Source organism: Loxodonta africana, chromosome 13 (assembly GCF_030014295.1).
Source record: "Loxodonta africana isolate mLoxAfr1 chromosome 13, mLoxAfr1.hap2, whole genome shotgun sequence".
NCBI lineage: Eukaryota > Metazoa > Chordata > Mammalia > Proboscidea > Elephantidae > Loxodonta > Loxodonta africana.
In genome coordinates, this window is record NC_087354.1 from 88,924,591 (window position 1) to 88,939,689 (window position 15,099).

The 15,099-nt window shown below is 34.9% G+C and overlaps 1 protein-coding gene across 3 annotated transcripts in view; it reads right to left on the minus strand.

The window, feature by feature from the left end:
• FSTL5 (follistatin like 5) overlaps window positions 1-15,099 on the minus strand; it is an 865,385-nt gene that overhangs the window by 77,156 nt on the left and 773,130 nt on the right. For all 3 annotated transcript variants that reach the window (XM_003418490.3, XM_010598135.3, XM_003418489.3), the window contains one exon: window positions 9,959-10,083. In XM_003418490.3, the coding sequence (XP_003418538.2) occupies window positions 9,959-10,083 (125 nt within the window). The remainder of the gene's footprint in view (window positions 1-9,958; window positions 10,084-15,099) is intronic.

Genomic DNA, 15,099 nt, shown 5'->3' on the forward strand with positions numbered 1-15,099 from the left:
CTTACCAGGTACTTTATTTTTAGTCGAACCAAATCTTAAAGAACTTTACAACCTAATATCTTGAAGCATGATTTCTTTTTTAAGAAGAAAAGCAAGCCATAAGAAGTAATATAACAAGTGAATGTTAAATAACATAATAAGTAAAAAAGGAATGTGTTTGCCTAAATATTCTTTGATTAACATAATAACCAATGATTTATTTTCCTACACGGATAGCTATAATGAGACTACATCTACAGATTTACAAGTCAATTAAAATGGTACAAAATATTAACTAATTGGGCTCACAATAAATTCATTTTACAGCATTAGATCATTGTAAGGTGGGGAAACACAATGTCGCCAATGTTGACCATCCAACGAGCTTCCCTCACTCTACTCATTTTACGTCTAAATTAACTTTGCTTTTGTGATCAAACAAAATTGAAACAAGATGTATATATAAATTAAGCATTTAGCCACAGTCACAAAAATTTCCAAAATGTTGCATTGAATGATGCCATTGATTTATACATGTGTCCACGAAGATTAAATTATTTATTTAACACCATCGTTCTGCTGAGCCACAGTATTAGACCTTCCTTCTAAAGAAAGTTTTTCTTATGCTATTCTGTTTCTTTATTTAAAGTTTTAACATTTTAGTAAAAAATTACATTCAGGAAAATGTCATGAATTTATGAAATAACACTATGGTAAAATACACCATGTACCCTCCTTCTTCAATAGAAAAGAATATATTCAGTTTAAAATTGGAAAGATTATATCTCAATAGACAATTCTTTTTGTGACACAAATTTTATAAGAACTAGTCAGTGGTTTATACGCTTTATTAAAAATATACTCTATGTGCAGTAAAATTCAGTACTTATTCTGCAATGCATACATTAAATTCATATAAGAAATTGCTTAAATGGTCATAAGGAATCAATTGTGCCCCTCTGTTGTGGTGTGTTAGATTGTATCCTAACTTCTGGTATATTTCTTTATAAAACCGAGTGCTGTCGAGTCGATTCCAACTCATAGCGACCCTATAGGACAGAGTAGAACTGCCCTATGGAGTTTCCTTACACATTATCTGAGTACATTGTTAATACTGAGTAAATGGAGAAAAGGCATCTGTGCAACCATATCATTTACTTGTTTAGGGTAAAATAAGCTGGATTTACCATTTCCAGAAAAACTCAAAAGTATATGTGACAAGGTTAAAAAAAAAAAAAAACCTTAAAAATTTGCTAAGTGTATATACCACAGCCGTCTTGTAAGAAAAATAACAGTTCCTGTTAAATGGGAGGCTCTGTGCTTTACGGAACATCTTGAATTAGCGTGAGGACCTCTGAGAGAAGAACAAGAGCCCTTTTACTTTGCATAATAAAACTCAAGAGTCATATTTGCAATGTAGAGTGTTTCTAAATTATGTGTTATTAGTGCTCCATTGATTTCTTCCCTAAGAAATGGTGTAGAATGGAGCTATTTAGAGGCTTTATTATTGCATCTATTTAGAGCTTTATTACATTCTTGAGCTTAGAGTGTACTAATAATAACACCTGTACAAAATGTTCCTGTTTTTAAATGAAATTCTCATATTTTAAATATAGCTTGCTCTTTAAATCCAACCTTGTTGCCCCATACGACAAAGATGTTACTTAAATGCAGGCCACAGTCCAACTGGGTAAACATTCTGCAGAGAGAGGGGCTTGCTTATTTGGGTCATGAACTTTGGACACAAGACTCTTTCTTAAAAGGCTCCGGTAGTGCAGAGTCCTGCAATCCACATCAGATGAAGTGTGGGAGAGGACTCATATCTCAAGAATTAATGGAGATAACAATATGAGTTCACATTTTTTTATATTACGTATGCTATTTGGCCACAAGTAGTGATTTTCTGCCTAAGCATTTTACACTCGTTGTGTGGACTGCACTAATAGGCTAAGGAAGGTTAAAAGTATTATTTTAAATAAAAACAAATTGAGCAACCACAACAAAAGAAGAGGGAGAAGGCATTGATCAAAGCTTGAAGGGTATATACTGTGTTTAGTTTTTCAGAAATAAGATGATAAAAATAATTGAGCGCTTATCTAGAAGAAGTCTTGACCCCATACAACATTGGTGGCAGGTTTGCCAATCATTATTTTTGTGTGGAAACTTTGTTTAATAAAATAATTTTAAATATCTCCTGTGTTCCAGTGCACTAGGATTTGAGCCTATTAGGTGCCCATGATAACAACAGTCCTGACATTTTAGGGTTTATGTTTGTGTGTCTGTGTGTGTGTCCATGTGGAGAGGGCAGTTATTAAGAGGAACTAGGGAAAGGGAAGGTAATAGTTTCAGATGTTTCAGTGTTCAGATATTCACATTTTGAGAGCATATAGACAGAGAGCTCTGATTTCTGAGATATTAGGAAGTTTTTATTTGTTTATATTTCTTCGGTGGGGGGAATTAACCATAGGGATTGCTGTGGTTGTTATTGTGACCCTACAGAACAGAACAGGAACTGCCCCATAGGGTTTCCTATGCTGTAAACTTTATGAAAGCAGACAGCCTCATCTTTCTTCCATGGAACAGTTGGTGGGTTTGGACCTCAGGGTTAGCAGTTGAATGCCAACCAAGGCTCCTTATAAGGAATGGTGGTGGTAAAATTAAAAAAAACTAAAAACATTGAATTATGACCTTTAGTGAGATCTGTATCTAAGAACCATGTCTTGAAAACAATTTTAATTATTGTTTGCCATTCTGAGATTATATGTTTCCTAAAATGCCCTTGAACGATGGATATTTTCCATTTCTGATGTGCTAGGATTGCAGTGTAACTAGAAAAACTTTGTGCTAAAATTGTATCTCCATGCACGTGGCCTGTGCATGAATCAAGTCACAAGTGTAGAATTTTCTTGATATACGGCCAGCCATATATGTAACTTCACTTTAACAGATTTGATAAAATACAGGGGCGAATGATATACTTTCACTTTCACAGAATGTTTATTTTTCCCTTGGAGGAACTTTTAGGATGCATACATCAAAACCAGTCCCTTCTTAATCATTTCTTCGCTGTAATTTGTAACAGAATGGGAGCGCTACAGACCTCTCTCCAGGCCGCAGGGGCGGTGCTCGCTACGTGTTATTTCAGTTTACCTAGTTGCTTTCGTTAGAGCCATGGCCATTGTCCGTACAGGGGTTACGGCCAGGCTGAATCAGAAGCACCCCTTAGCGCCTTACTGTCCCGTTTGGCAGCAAGCATTCTTAGGCTCCTAGCTTTTGAGAGCTGTCTGAAGGAGCGCCTTCCCGCTGGCCTTTCAGCGCTCACAAACTGAAGAGTACCACCGAGGTCCACTCTGCACGGAACACCCCGCTTATGCCATCTGAGTTATTAAGTCAAGGCCAAGGTCTTCTTCAGCGTTTGTGGTGTGAAAGGGAGGAGCGTAACAAGGAGCCTTTTGGGACACTGTCAATTTTTTTGTTTGTTGTTTTTGTTTAGCTGGTGAAGTTCAGAGGAGGAAAAAGTGTGGGAACTCACATTTTCAAGTTTTTATACAAATACTCGCTGCTTTCAACGTCTCACTGTAACTGTGATTTACAGACTTAACTCTATTCACCTTACTGCTTAGCAGATAATCATTGATTGAAGTAAACGTACGTGCACACACGCACACACACACAACCCGCTCAAGTACGAACATTAATTTTCAGAGACAGGATAATCAACTAATCAATCTGTAAAGAAAAAAATGACAATAATAAAGATAACAATTTTCTAAATGATCCAGTTCCTGTTCAAGAAATAGGAGGATGGTAAAGGTAGATTTCTAGATAAGTGTTGTCTAGATAAATAGAAAAAATTTATTTAAGTGGCTTATAATTCTAGGCCATATGAGCAAATTGGGGGGATTTTTACAGGTAGGCAATTTCTCAATTCATCTCAAATAGTATCACCTATTTGCTCACCTAGTTGCTACTTTCCTTGTTTGCTTACAGGACTAGTCCTGGAGGAGACGTAAACCAGGAAGATCCCTCTTCCTCCAGTTACTGGTAGTGCCCTCTGTGCTAACGGGCAGTTATATGCTTGTGCTAGATGGGGTGAGCCTTGTCTCTACTTGGAGAGGAAGGAGAAGATACGAAAAGGTTTGCTTTGCAGGTGCTACAAGGGAGAGGATGTAAATATATCTATAATAGACCAAAGGAATTTCTATTTTGTTTCTCTTTCCGGAAAGTAAAATATTCTTTTCATCAAGTGACACCTGTTTTCAATTATATCAAAGGCACTTATTCAGTCAGTGAAAATCCATAAGAATTTCCACTTATAACTACAAATAGCCCAATTTGTAGCTGTGCTTTCGTAATCTAGGTGTAATTACCTTGCTTTTATCCTACTCTTTACCTTCACACATATTCTCATTCATGAGAAGTCAAAAGCTCCAAGGAAGATTTTTGCTAACTCTTGGCTTTTGCATAGATTATACTCTGACATTCTTGGTGCCTGGACTAAGCTTTATCAAATCATTATGTTCTATACCTATTGGTGCCCATGTAATTCTCACTTAAAAAAAAAAAATCATTTTTGAGAATTATTAATGATTTTTTTCAGGAAGTCCTGTGTAAAAGTTTCATCATTCACTGTCTGAATTTCTGTTACTTATTGACATTTGTATGTCTTCAGATTGGTAAAAAAAGTAAAATAAAATTACGTAAATGCCTGTTCTCTATGAGGTTTAGTTGTTTTGAAGTTTGATGTAATCATTGAAAGTACTGACTGCTACAAATAATATAGCGTATTTTTTAACTGCTTTCTAATTTATTGACTAATTTCAATAAAAAAAATCAATAAAAGATAGATAATAACCAAATAATCATTTAATCTTCCACAGATAAGCCATGTCATGAAAAATTAAGAGTAGTATAAAGACAATATTATTCAAATATATTTATTAACATGTAATGATATCATCATTTCAACTTAACTTGACAATGTAGTTGTATTATATCTTACTTATCTGGATAAAAACTATGAGTAGACTACTGAACCATTTTGCTTTATATTTGTGGAGTACTTCTTATTAAAAAATATAATGAGTTAACCTTTGAATTTTTATAACATTAAATAGAAACTTGATTCTCCTTGGGATTATATGCATCTTCATTTTTAAAAGTAGATAAAAATCCACATTGAAATTCTTCCTGTAGCAAATTTATATCTCTCATGTCATTTTGAAAATATACTCATTTTTCACTCTTCAATTTTATAACTTGATTCATGATTTATTAACTTTTTGCTGAAATTTAAGGATGTTAGAGAAAATTCTGTATTAATTGCAAGTCTGAAAAATCACTGTTTACTATGCACACATTGCTGGTTAACCGAAATGTAAAACAAATTGCTAATGTAAAAATACATCTGTATTAAATAGTCAATGAAGTTATTTTTATAGAAATGTAAGAACAAAATTTTTTTAAAGCAATACAGTATAAAATGATGCAGTGATTTAATTCAATACACTTTCAATAAACATGCAGATAAGTATCCCTGTGTTATTAACTAAATTTCAAGTTACTAAAATTTTTCCTAAACAATTGGGTAAGGGAATTAACCAATTCACACTCATGTGTATTGAAAATTGTTTATTAATGTATTTTATTGACCTTTTACAAATTGGTTAAAAAAGAATATTATCAACATCTAAAGAATTTAAAAGGTATAAAAAACTTTGTAAAACTCATTTATGAAGAGAATATTCTTAAAGAACAATTAGAAAATACAACATTCCCTTATAATCAGATAACGTTAAGAAATATATTCAATAAATTATAGGTATAAGTATCTTTACATTGACTGAACATGCCTTCTCCATTTCTTGAATACAGCTTTAATTTGCTTGACAAATTTTTACATCAAATACCTCTACTTCCATCCAAATCATTGCACTGTCAGTCCCTTTTGGAAACTCATAATGGAAAAGAAACTATTTGGAAGACACCAGTAAAAGAAACGCTTCTCATCTTCCAGCAACTCTGGTTTAGATTAAACAGTATTCACACTTGGGCTGACATGCCCATGTGTTAAAAGAATGGTTATATGCCGATTTGGAATTTTTTGGCCTTATCTCCTGGACAAGCACTCATATGCAAGAAACAAAAGGGCAGAGGACTCACGGTTGAACCAATAACCAGAACTGAACAATTCTGGGAAAGTTTTGGTTTAGATCTACTGTATCATGTGGCATTGATGTATCTGGCTTAACCCTAGCATAGAGCTCAAATGGTCTTCAGAATTCTCACACACAAAGAGATTATTTCACTAATAAGCACTTCTTCTTTAGAAAAAAATGCCAAAATTTGTGCATGACATTGGCTGTATTGCTCAGGGAATGCAATAAGATTCAGGTGAGAAAAAACTAGGTTGTGCCAGGTCCTCATATATTTCAAAAATGATAATTAGTTCCCTGAAATTCAAATCGCTAAGGCAATTAAAAAGGGGACCCTAATTAATCTCTCAATAAATTTTAAAGTGCTGAGGATTTCAAACCATTTGAGCAAGTGAACAACTTAATTTTGTGAAGATTGATTAGATTTTTTTTAATCTACAAGTTTTATCTCTTAATAAGGTTTCTATAAAGTTATTTTGGTATTCTTAAATTCCTCAGTCCTGATTTACCTTACAAAATTGATTAACAAAAATAAATAAAGGCACAGAGATAGAAATTTTTACTAAATTGTGACTAATCACTGCATTGCAGGTGTATCGATGCTGATTATACATAGTCTGGACAATATCTATTATTAGGAAAATTACTCCTCAAACACTGTCTTATTCCAGTCCTTAGGAAGAAATAAAGTAAATTGGCTAAGGTCACAAAAGCCGATGGTGAAAGGCAATGCTGGGCATTCAGACTTAGTCTGTTTGTTAGACAGGAGCTGGAAGTTCCTACTACTGCTGCTTACTATTTCCACACAAGTCACCTGTCTGTAACATGGCACTTGCTACTTGACTGGCACTGTAGTAGATGCTGAGAAACCCAGTGCACAGGAAATACGCTGTGTCCCTCAATACTATGTAATCTGGTTTAGGATATAATGGAGCACTTTCTTCTTTCTGTACTTCCATTCCTATGAGAAATTAATTATTTAAGCGCCTACCACTTTATAGGCTCTGAGGATACAAAATCCTGAAACTTGTCCGAGGACTTTTCAGACATGAGAGATATAACTGACTGGAAATAAAGGGTAGCAATCTGGAAGAGAGGCAGATTCATGTGATGTGGGCAGAGGAAGGAAGCTAATATTAAGTAAGCACATGCAATGTGTCTTTCAGACCCTCTGCCCGCGTAGAAATATCTACTGCGCGTGACAGTCAGAAAGTCGTCACAAATTCTGAAAATCACATAAAAAGATTCAGTGTCAGCAACATATGTTTCAACACATACCAAATATAGTTAGAACTATGTTATAGGACACTACTAAGAGAAAAAAAAACACATTCATCCCTCAAGTTCTCCCTGATGTGAATAAACTCTCATTAATTTTGAATACATACTTAATGTATTTTTGGAAATGCATGTTAATTCTTATCCTTACCTTTAACTGTAGCAATAGGAATAGTTATTCTAAGACACAATTTAGGGAATTTGAAGATCGTTCATGTTCATTAAAATGAAAATTTGCACGTGAGTGGTATTGGTATAATTTACTTTAGTACTTTTAGAAGTTTTGTCAAAATATCCTTCATTCATTTCACTATAAATGCCTACCAAAAAACCCAAACCCATTACCATACTATCTATTCAGACTCATAGTGACCATATAAGACAGTAGAATTGCCCCATAGGGTTTCTGAAGCCGTAAACCTTTACAGAGGCAGACTGTCACATCTTTCTCCAGTGGAGCAGTTGGTGAGTTCAAACTGCCAGACTTTCCGTTAGCAGTTGAGCACTTAACCACTGTGCCACCATGGCTCCCAGGGGATAAAAATGTCTAAAAATTTCCTCAAGTATATTTTTAGTCTTTCTCATAATATATATAACAAATTATAAATATTTGTTGTTCACAATATTTGGATGTTGTTATTACTAGCTCCAAGTCCATCTACATAGCCTAAAAAAGATGCTATTTCATAAAAGTATACAAATTATGTAGGAACACAGAATTATACACAGAACTTATGGCATCAGTATATAGTTTTCCTCTGGTAGCTATTTTAACATAATGATAATGTACACGGCATGGGAAAAATAAACAATTATACACTATTAACACTGGTAGTGTCATATTGTTGTTGGTAGTGATTGTCATCGAATTGATTCAGACTTTTTTTTTCATGGCAACCCCGAGTGTGCAGAGTAGGACTGCGCCATGGGGTTTTCAAGGCTGTGACCATTCAGAAGCAGATCACAAGATCTTACTTCTGAGGTGCCCGTGGATCATTTTGAACTGCCAACCTTTCGGTTAGTAGTCCAGTGCCTAACCATTAGCGCCACCCAGGGACTAACAGTGTCAGAGAAACTGGAATTAAGAAAATATATACAATAATATCATATTTTCATAAAACAATAAACAAACATAATAAATAATACAGTAAACAGTAATAGGCAATAAAAGAATGTGAAAAAATAAAACCTAGTATCGCATATACAATCATTGATTAGTAATAATTTGTCAACAACTTTAAAATAATCCTTGAAAATTACAAAAGAATATTCATTAATTATAAACCCAATGACAATTATGTGAAAGTCTATCCTCATGAGACAAGCACACACGTTTTATCTAATTTCCACCTCAAGTGGTACCATCTCCAGCTCCCGCAGTGGTGTCTTCAGTCTTTGAGCTATCAGGGCACTTGCAGTCAGGACCTCAGAATCATTACTTTGATGTAAACAGTTTTCAAACATTCTGCAGTTTCAAGTGCTACTCATTTACTATAAGAACATGTAATGATTTTGAAAGTATGTTCTATTTTTAATCATTTTATCGCTGAGCATATTATAGACATTCCTAAAATAATAGTCAAATACGTGAAAATCTTGACTGAACAAGGAATATTTTATGGCATCCTTGACTGTGAATTACAATTCTGGTTTATCAATCTCTATTTTTATTTTTGTAAATCACATTGCTCAATTCAGAATTCTGTTGAAGTCAACAGAATTCCAAATTCTCAACTCCCTTTTTTTTAGATGATATAATTTTGATTTTAGTATAAGAAAAATACAGACAAGAATCAAATAATTGCTCCTGTCACATATCCAGAGAGTACTGTCTCCTCAGGATTCACTTGAGGAACAGGATAAAATATTAGTTTGTTTCAAATTGCTTTTTATCATTGCAAAGAAAACATTTTAAAATCATTTCAATAAATTAAAATATATATATAGTAGTAGACATTGTGTTATATCAATGTTGTTCTCCCTTTCATCATGTTTAAAAAGCTTCTAAGAAACTTTAGATTGCCATTACTAGAAGGTATTATTACCTGTCACTTTTCACATGTATGGAGATATTGAAAACATTAACAAAATGCACACAAAATGCAAACCCAAAACACTTCTTTTGTATGTATGATACTTCTTAATAAAATTTCATATTAGTTTCGATATGGGCAAAGTGGATTTAGGATTTTATAATAATACATAGGTGAAATTTATATGCCATAATCATGTGAACATCCTCCCATTTTAAGCAGTCATTCAGGAAACACCAGTATTTTAAAGAGCCTAGGATGAAGAACTCCAGTGGGAATTCACGCCAATATTAACTATTAAATTGATATCAAACACAACTGCATCTTTAGAAATTCCCTTCTGTTTTTGGCATATGAAGAAATATGTGATGGGAAACTCATCAGTAAGAAAGCTAGTCATATACACCAGTATGTCTGCACTTGTTTTATAACTGAAATAATAATTTTATGATTTCATGTACTTATTAAAATTAGAGGCAAATTGAAACTCTGATCAATCATCTTAGCACTTACCTCATGTGTGTAATGAGGAGCGTTGTGGTGGGAATGAAGAAATCATCCACTCTGTCAAATTGCTTTCCCACTGGCTGTGTGTGGATGGTGTGGTGAGCCACGTTCCCGCCGGCCAGAGTGATCACCTAAACAGAATGGCTGTGTTAGAGACCGCTACAGTCATTGCCTTAGCTAAATAGTGTGAGCTTAATTTATTTACAGATAAAATTAATTTATTTCTGGCATTTTTTTCCCCAAAAACTCTCTACTACCATCCTCAAAATTTGTATGTTATTAACCACGTTGAAATTCTGTATTTTGCTTATTTTCAACATAGAAACTTGTTTCCATAAAGAAATTTAAAAAATTTAAATATTTTTCTGATTAAAATATAAAACCTATATACAACTTCTGTACTATAAAAATGTAAACTTTGCTGTAATAATAATTTTACAAAAGTTAAGGTGATGTCGTGAGAAAAAACTTCTAATAAAACAGATCTGTTTTTTTTTTTTTTTTGTCAACATAGGGGTGAAAACTCCAAAACAAATCGTAGGAAATATTTTAGCATTTAAGAATCTTAGAATAGATAAAACCATACTTTTAAATGTTTTCCTTCTATAAGATTTAACATAACTCATTTATAGGTTTTGATTAAAAAAAAATTTATCATCCAATTTTCCAACATTAGTTGCTTTTTACAGTTTTATAGTCAACTGAAGAAAAGATCACTACATTTAAACTTTTTTTCCTCTATCCCATTGTTGACCAAATCCATCAGTTATTCTTTCAAATTTCTCCTACCTGCCTGTTCCTTTCTAGTCTCCCTGAAGCACACAACCATTATTCTGCTTTAACCTTAAAAAGGCCTTCCCATCTTTTTTTTCCCTTTTTAATACTTTCTATATTTGCCACCAAACTGTACTTCCTAAACTATTCTTCAAGTTAAACAGCTTTGTTATTTACAGCTATATTCTTTTCCTTTGGTTTTTATGACAGAAGTAGATAAATCAAGTTTACTTTCATTTTTTTTTTTCCTGAAAAGGGATTTTTTTCTTCACTGAAACAAGTTTACTTCTATTGAGTTCCATTGAAAATTGCCACATTATTTCAAAATAGATTAATTATTGCAGAAGGGAGGATAGGCTATATTTTGTCCCAGTTAAAATAAAACAGGACAACAATGAAACAAATCTTAAAGTCTTAGTGGCTTAAAATAGAATTTTTCTGCTTTGCACATGTTACCTTCCCAAAGTGATTTGGTCGGACCTCTACTTCTTATTTGCAGGTGTCTGAAAGAGTAGCTATCCATTTACATGTTTTAATTTGCATCACAATCTTTGACCAGAACTGATCACGTGGCCCCACATAATGAATATGGGCCCACATCAAGTGCCAGAAAAAAAAAAAAAAAATTCATAAAAAGCTTTAACAACACCATACTAATTTTATTAATTAAGAATATAACTTGAAATTGGTCACTAGATTTTAACCATTCTACAAGATGCTATTCTACAGTAATGACTACAAGAATTTAATAAAGAACAAGTCACAAGGTGGAAACTTTTCAGATTTTCTTTTCTTTTTATTGTATGTTGTTGTAGTTGTGAGCTGCTGTCCAGTGGGTTCTGACCCATGGAAACCCCATGTATTAAAGAGTACAGTTGTGCTCCATAGGATTTTCTTGGCTATAATCTTTACGGATTTTAAAAATCAAAGATGTCACTTTAAGGACTAAGGTGTGCCTGACACAAGCCATGGTGTTTTCAATACTCTCAAATAAATGTGAAAGCTGAACAATAATTAAGGAAGACTGAAGAACTGATGCATTTAAATTATGATGTTGGCAAAGAATATTGAATATACCATGAACTGCCAGAAAAAATGAACAAATCTGTCTTGGAAGAGGTACAGCCAAAATGCTCCTTAGAAGTGAGGATGGCAAGACTTCATCTCACTACTTAGGACGTAGTATCAGAAGGGACCAGTCCCTGGATAAGGATATTATCCTTGGTAAAGTAAAGGGTCAGAGAAAAAAAGGAAGCCCCTCAACAAGATGGACTGACACAGTGGCTATGTCTTGGTCACCTAGTGCCACTATAACAAAAATATCACAAGTGGATGTCGTCAACAAAGAGAATTTTATTCTCTCACAGTCCACTAGGCTAGAAGGCTGAATTCAGGTCACTGGCTCCAGGGGAAGGGTTTCTCTCTCTGTCAGCTCTGGAGGAAGGTCTTTGTCATCAGTCTTCCCTTGGTCTGGGAACATCTCAGTGCAGGAACCTCAGGTCCAAAGGACGCCCTGTGCTCCCAGTGCTGCTTTCTTGGTGGTATGAGGTCCTCCTGTCTTTCTGCTCACTTCTCTATTTTATATCTCGGAAGAGACTGACTGAAGACACTATCTAATCTTATAGACCTCATCAATGTAGCTGCCACTAATCCGTCTTATTACATCATAGTGATAGTATTTATAACACATAGGGAAATCACATCAGAAGATAAAGCAGTAGACAATCATACAATCATACAAGGGAATCATGATCTAGCCAAGTTGACAGATATTTTGGGGGGACAAAATTCAATCCATGACAGGCTGCAACAATGGGCTCAAACATAGCAAGGTCTGTGCGGATAACCCAGGACCAGGCAGTGTTTCATTCTGTTGTACATAAGGTTGCTATGAGTCAGAATTGAACGACAGCACCTAGCAACAACAACAATCTTTATGGAAGCAGATTGCCAGGGCTTTCTTTCAATATGTTTCTGGGTGGGTTCAAAATGCCAACCTTTCTGTAACCAACAGGGCTAAACTGTTTCCCCTCCTGAAATGTAACCAACAGTGTTAAAGTATCCCCTTTCATTCTCCCATCACACCCAGACTCCTATTCCACTGCTTGGACTCAATTTGCTATTAGAACTAAATGCTCAGAACAGCTTTTCAGAAGGAAGACTGAGCCAGCAGGTCCCACCTGAACATAGATGGAAGCTCCAGGCCTCCCCGTTAGCTTTATCCCCTAGCCTAGTGGATTCCTCCCCCGAAATACTGGAAGAAATTACAAATGATTTTTACCCACTAGTCTGAGCTAAAGGGGAGCCAGGCTCGGCTTGAAATGCAGATCCAGTCCAAGTAAAGCTTAAACCTGGAACCATATCCCCTAACCTTAAACAAAACCCTTTAAAGTTAGAAGCTAGGCTCGGTCTACAATGACAAATTAAGAGACTTCTAAAAGCAGGGCTCATCTGCCATTGTAAATCTGCTTTCAATACCCCAGTTCTCCCAGTAAATAAGCCCAAAACAGGAAATATTGGGTGGTAGTGAGTGCAAACCATTTGTCCACTTTATTGTACAAAAATGTATAGCTCTTAAAATATACTTCCATGTATTTTAAATTAGTAATAACAACTACTAAAATTATTATTAGTAATAATAATAACTAATATCAGTAACAATAATATTTACTAAAAGCTTGCTATGAGCCATTAAGTGTTCTATGTAATTTACAGGTATTCTTGTATTTAACATTGAAATAATGCTATAATGGAGGTATTATAATCTCCACTTTACTGACAGAGAGACCACCATTATAAAAAGTGAAGTAAACTAGCAGTGAAGGTTATCCAAAAATATTTCATTTAACTAAAGGAATATTTATTTATTTATTTTTATTTTTTATTGTACTTTAGATGAAGGTATACAGAACTAGTTTCTCATTAAACAGTCAACCCATATTGTTTTATGACATTGGTTAACCACACCACGACATGTCAGCCCTTTTGTTTCTCAACCATAGGTTCCCTATTACAGTTTTCCTGTCCCCTCCTGCCTTCTAGTCCTTGCCCCAGGGCTGGTGTGCCCCTTTAGTCTTGTTTTGTTTTATGGGCCTGTCCAATCTTTGGGTGAAGGATGAACCTCAGGAACGACTTCATTACTGAGCTGATAAGGTGTACCATGGTCAGGCTCTCTGTTTCTCCAGTTTCTGTCAGGCCAGCAGGTCTGGTCTTTCTTTTGGAGTTAGAATTTTGTTCTATATTTTTCTCCAGCTCTGTCCAGGATCTCTGTGAAAGCAGTCAGTGGTGGTAGTTGGGCATCATCTAGTTCTACTGGACTCAATCTGGTGGAGGCAGTGGTAGATGTGGTCCATTAGTCCTTAGGACTAATCTTTCCCTTGTATCTTTAGTTTTCTTCATTCTTCCTTGCTCCCAAAGGGGTAAGACTGGTGGAGGATCTTAGATGGCCGCTTACAGGCTTTTAAGATCCCAGGCACTACTCACCACAGTAGAATGTAAAACATTTTCTTTATAAACCATGTTATACCAATTGAGCTAGATGTTCCTTGAGACCATGGTCCCCACACCCCTCAGCCCAGCAATTCAGTCCCTCAGGGAGTTTGGATGTATCTATGGAGCTTCCATGACCTTGCTTAGTACAAGTTGTGCTGGCTTTCCCAGTATCATGTACTGTCTTACCCTTCACCAAAGTTACCACTTATTTATTGTCTATTTAGTTTTTTTTTTTTTTTTTTTTTCATCACTAACCTTCCCCTTCTTTGTAACCACCAAAGATTGTTTCTTTTTGTGTGTAAACCTTTTTATGAGTTTTTGCAGTAGTGGTCTCATATGATATTTGTCCTTTTGTGATTGACTTATTTCACTCAGCATAATGCCCTCCAGATTCATCCATGTTATGAGAAGCTTCACAGATTCATAGTCATTCTTTATCTTCGTATAATACTCCACTGAGTGTACGTACCACAGTTTGTTTATCAGTTCACCTGTTGATGGGCAACTAGGCTGTTTCCATCTTTTTGCTATTGTGAACAATGCTGCAATGAACATGGGTGTGCATATGTGTATTCATGTGACGACACTTTTTTCTCTAGGATATATTGGTAGGAGTGGGATTGATGGATCATATGGTATTTCAAGCTTTTTTGAAATACCATATCATTTTCCAAAATGGTTGTATCATTTTGGATTCCCACAAGCAGTGCATAAAAGTTCCAATCTCCCCAGAGCCTCTCCAACATTTGTTATTTCCTGTTTTCTTTTGATTCGTGCCAATAATGCTGGGGCGAGATGGTATATCATTGTGGTTTTGATTTGCGGTTCTATAATGGCTAGTAATCTTGAGCATTTCCTCATGTGTCTATTAGCTGCTTGAA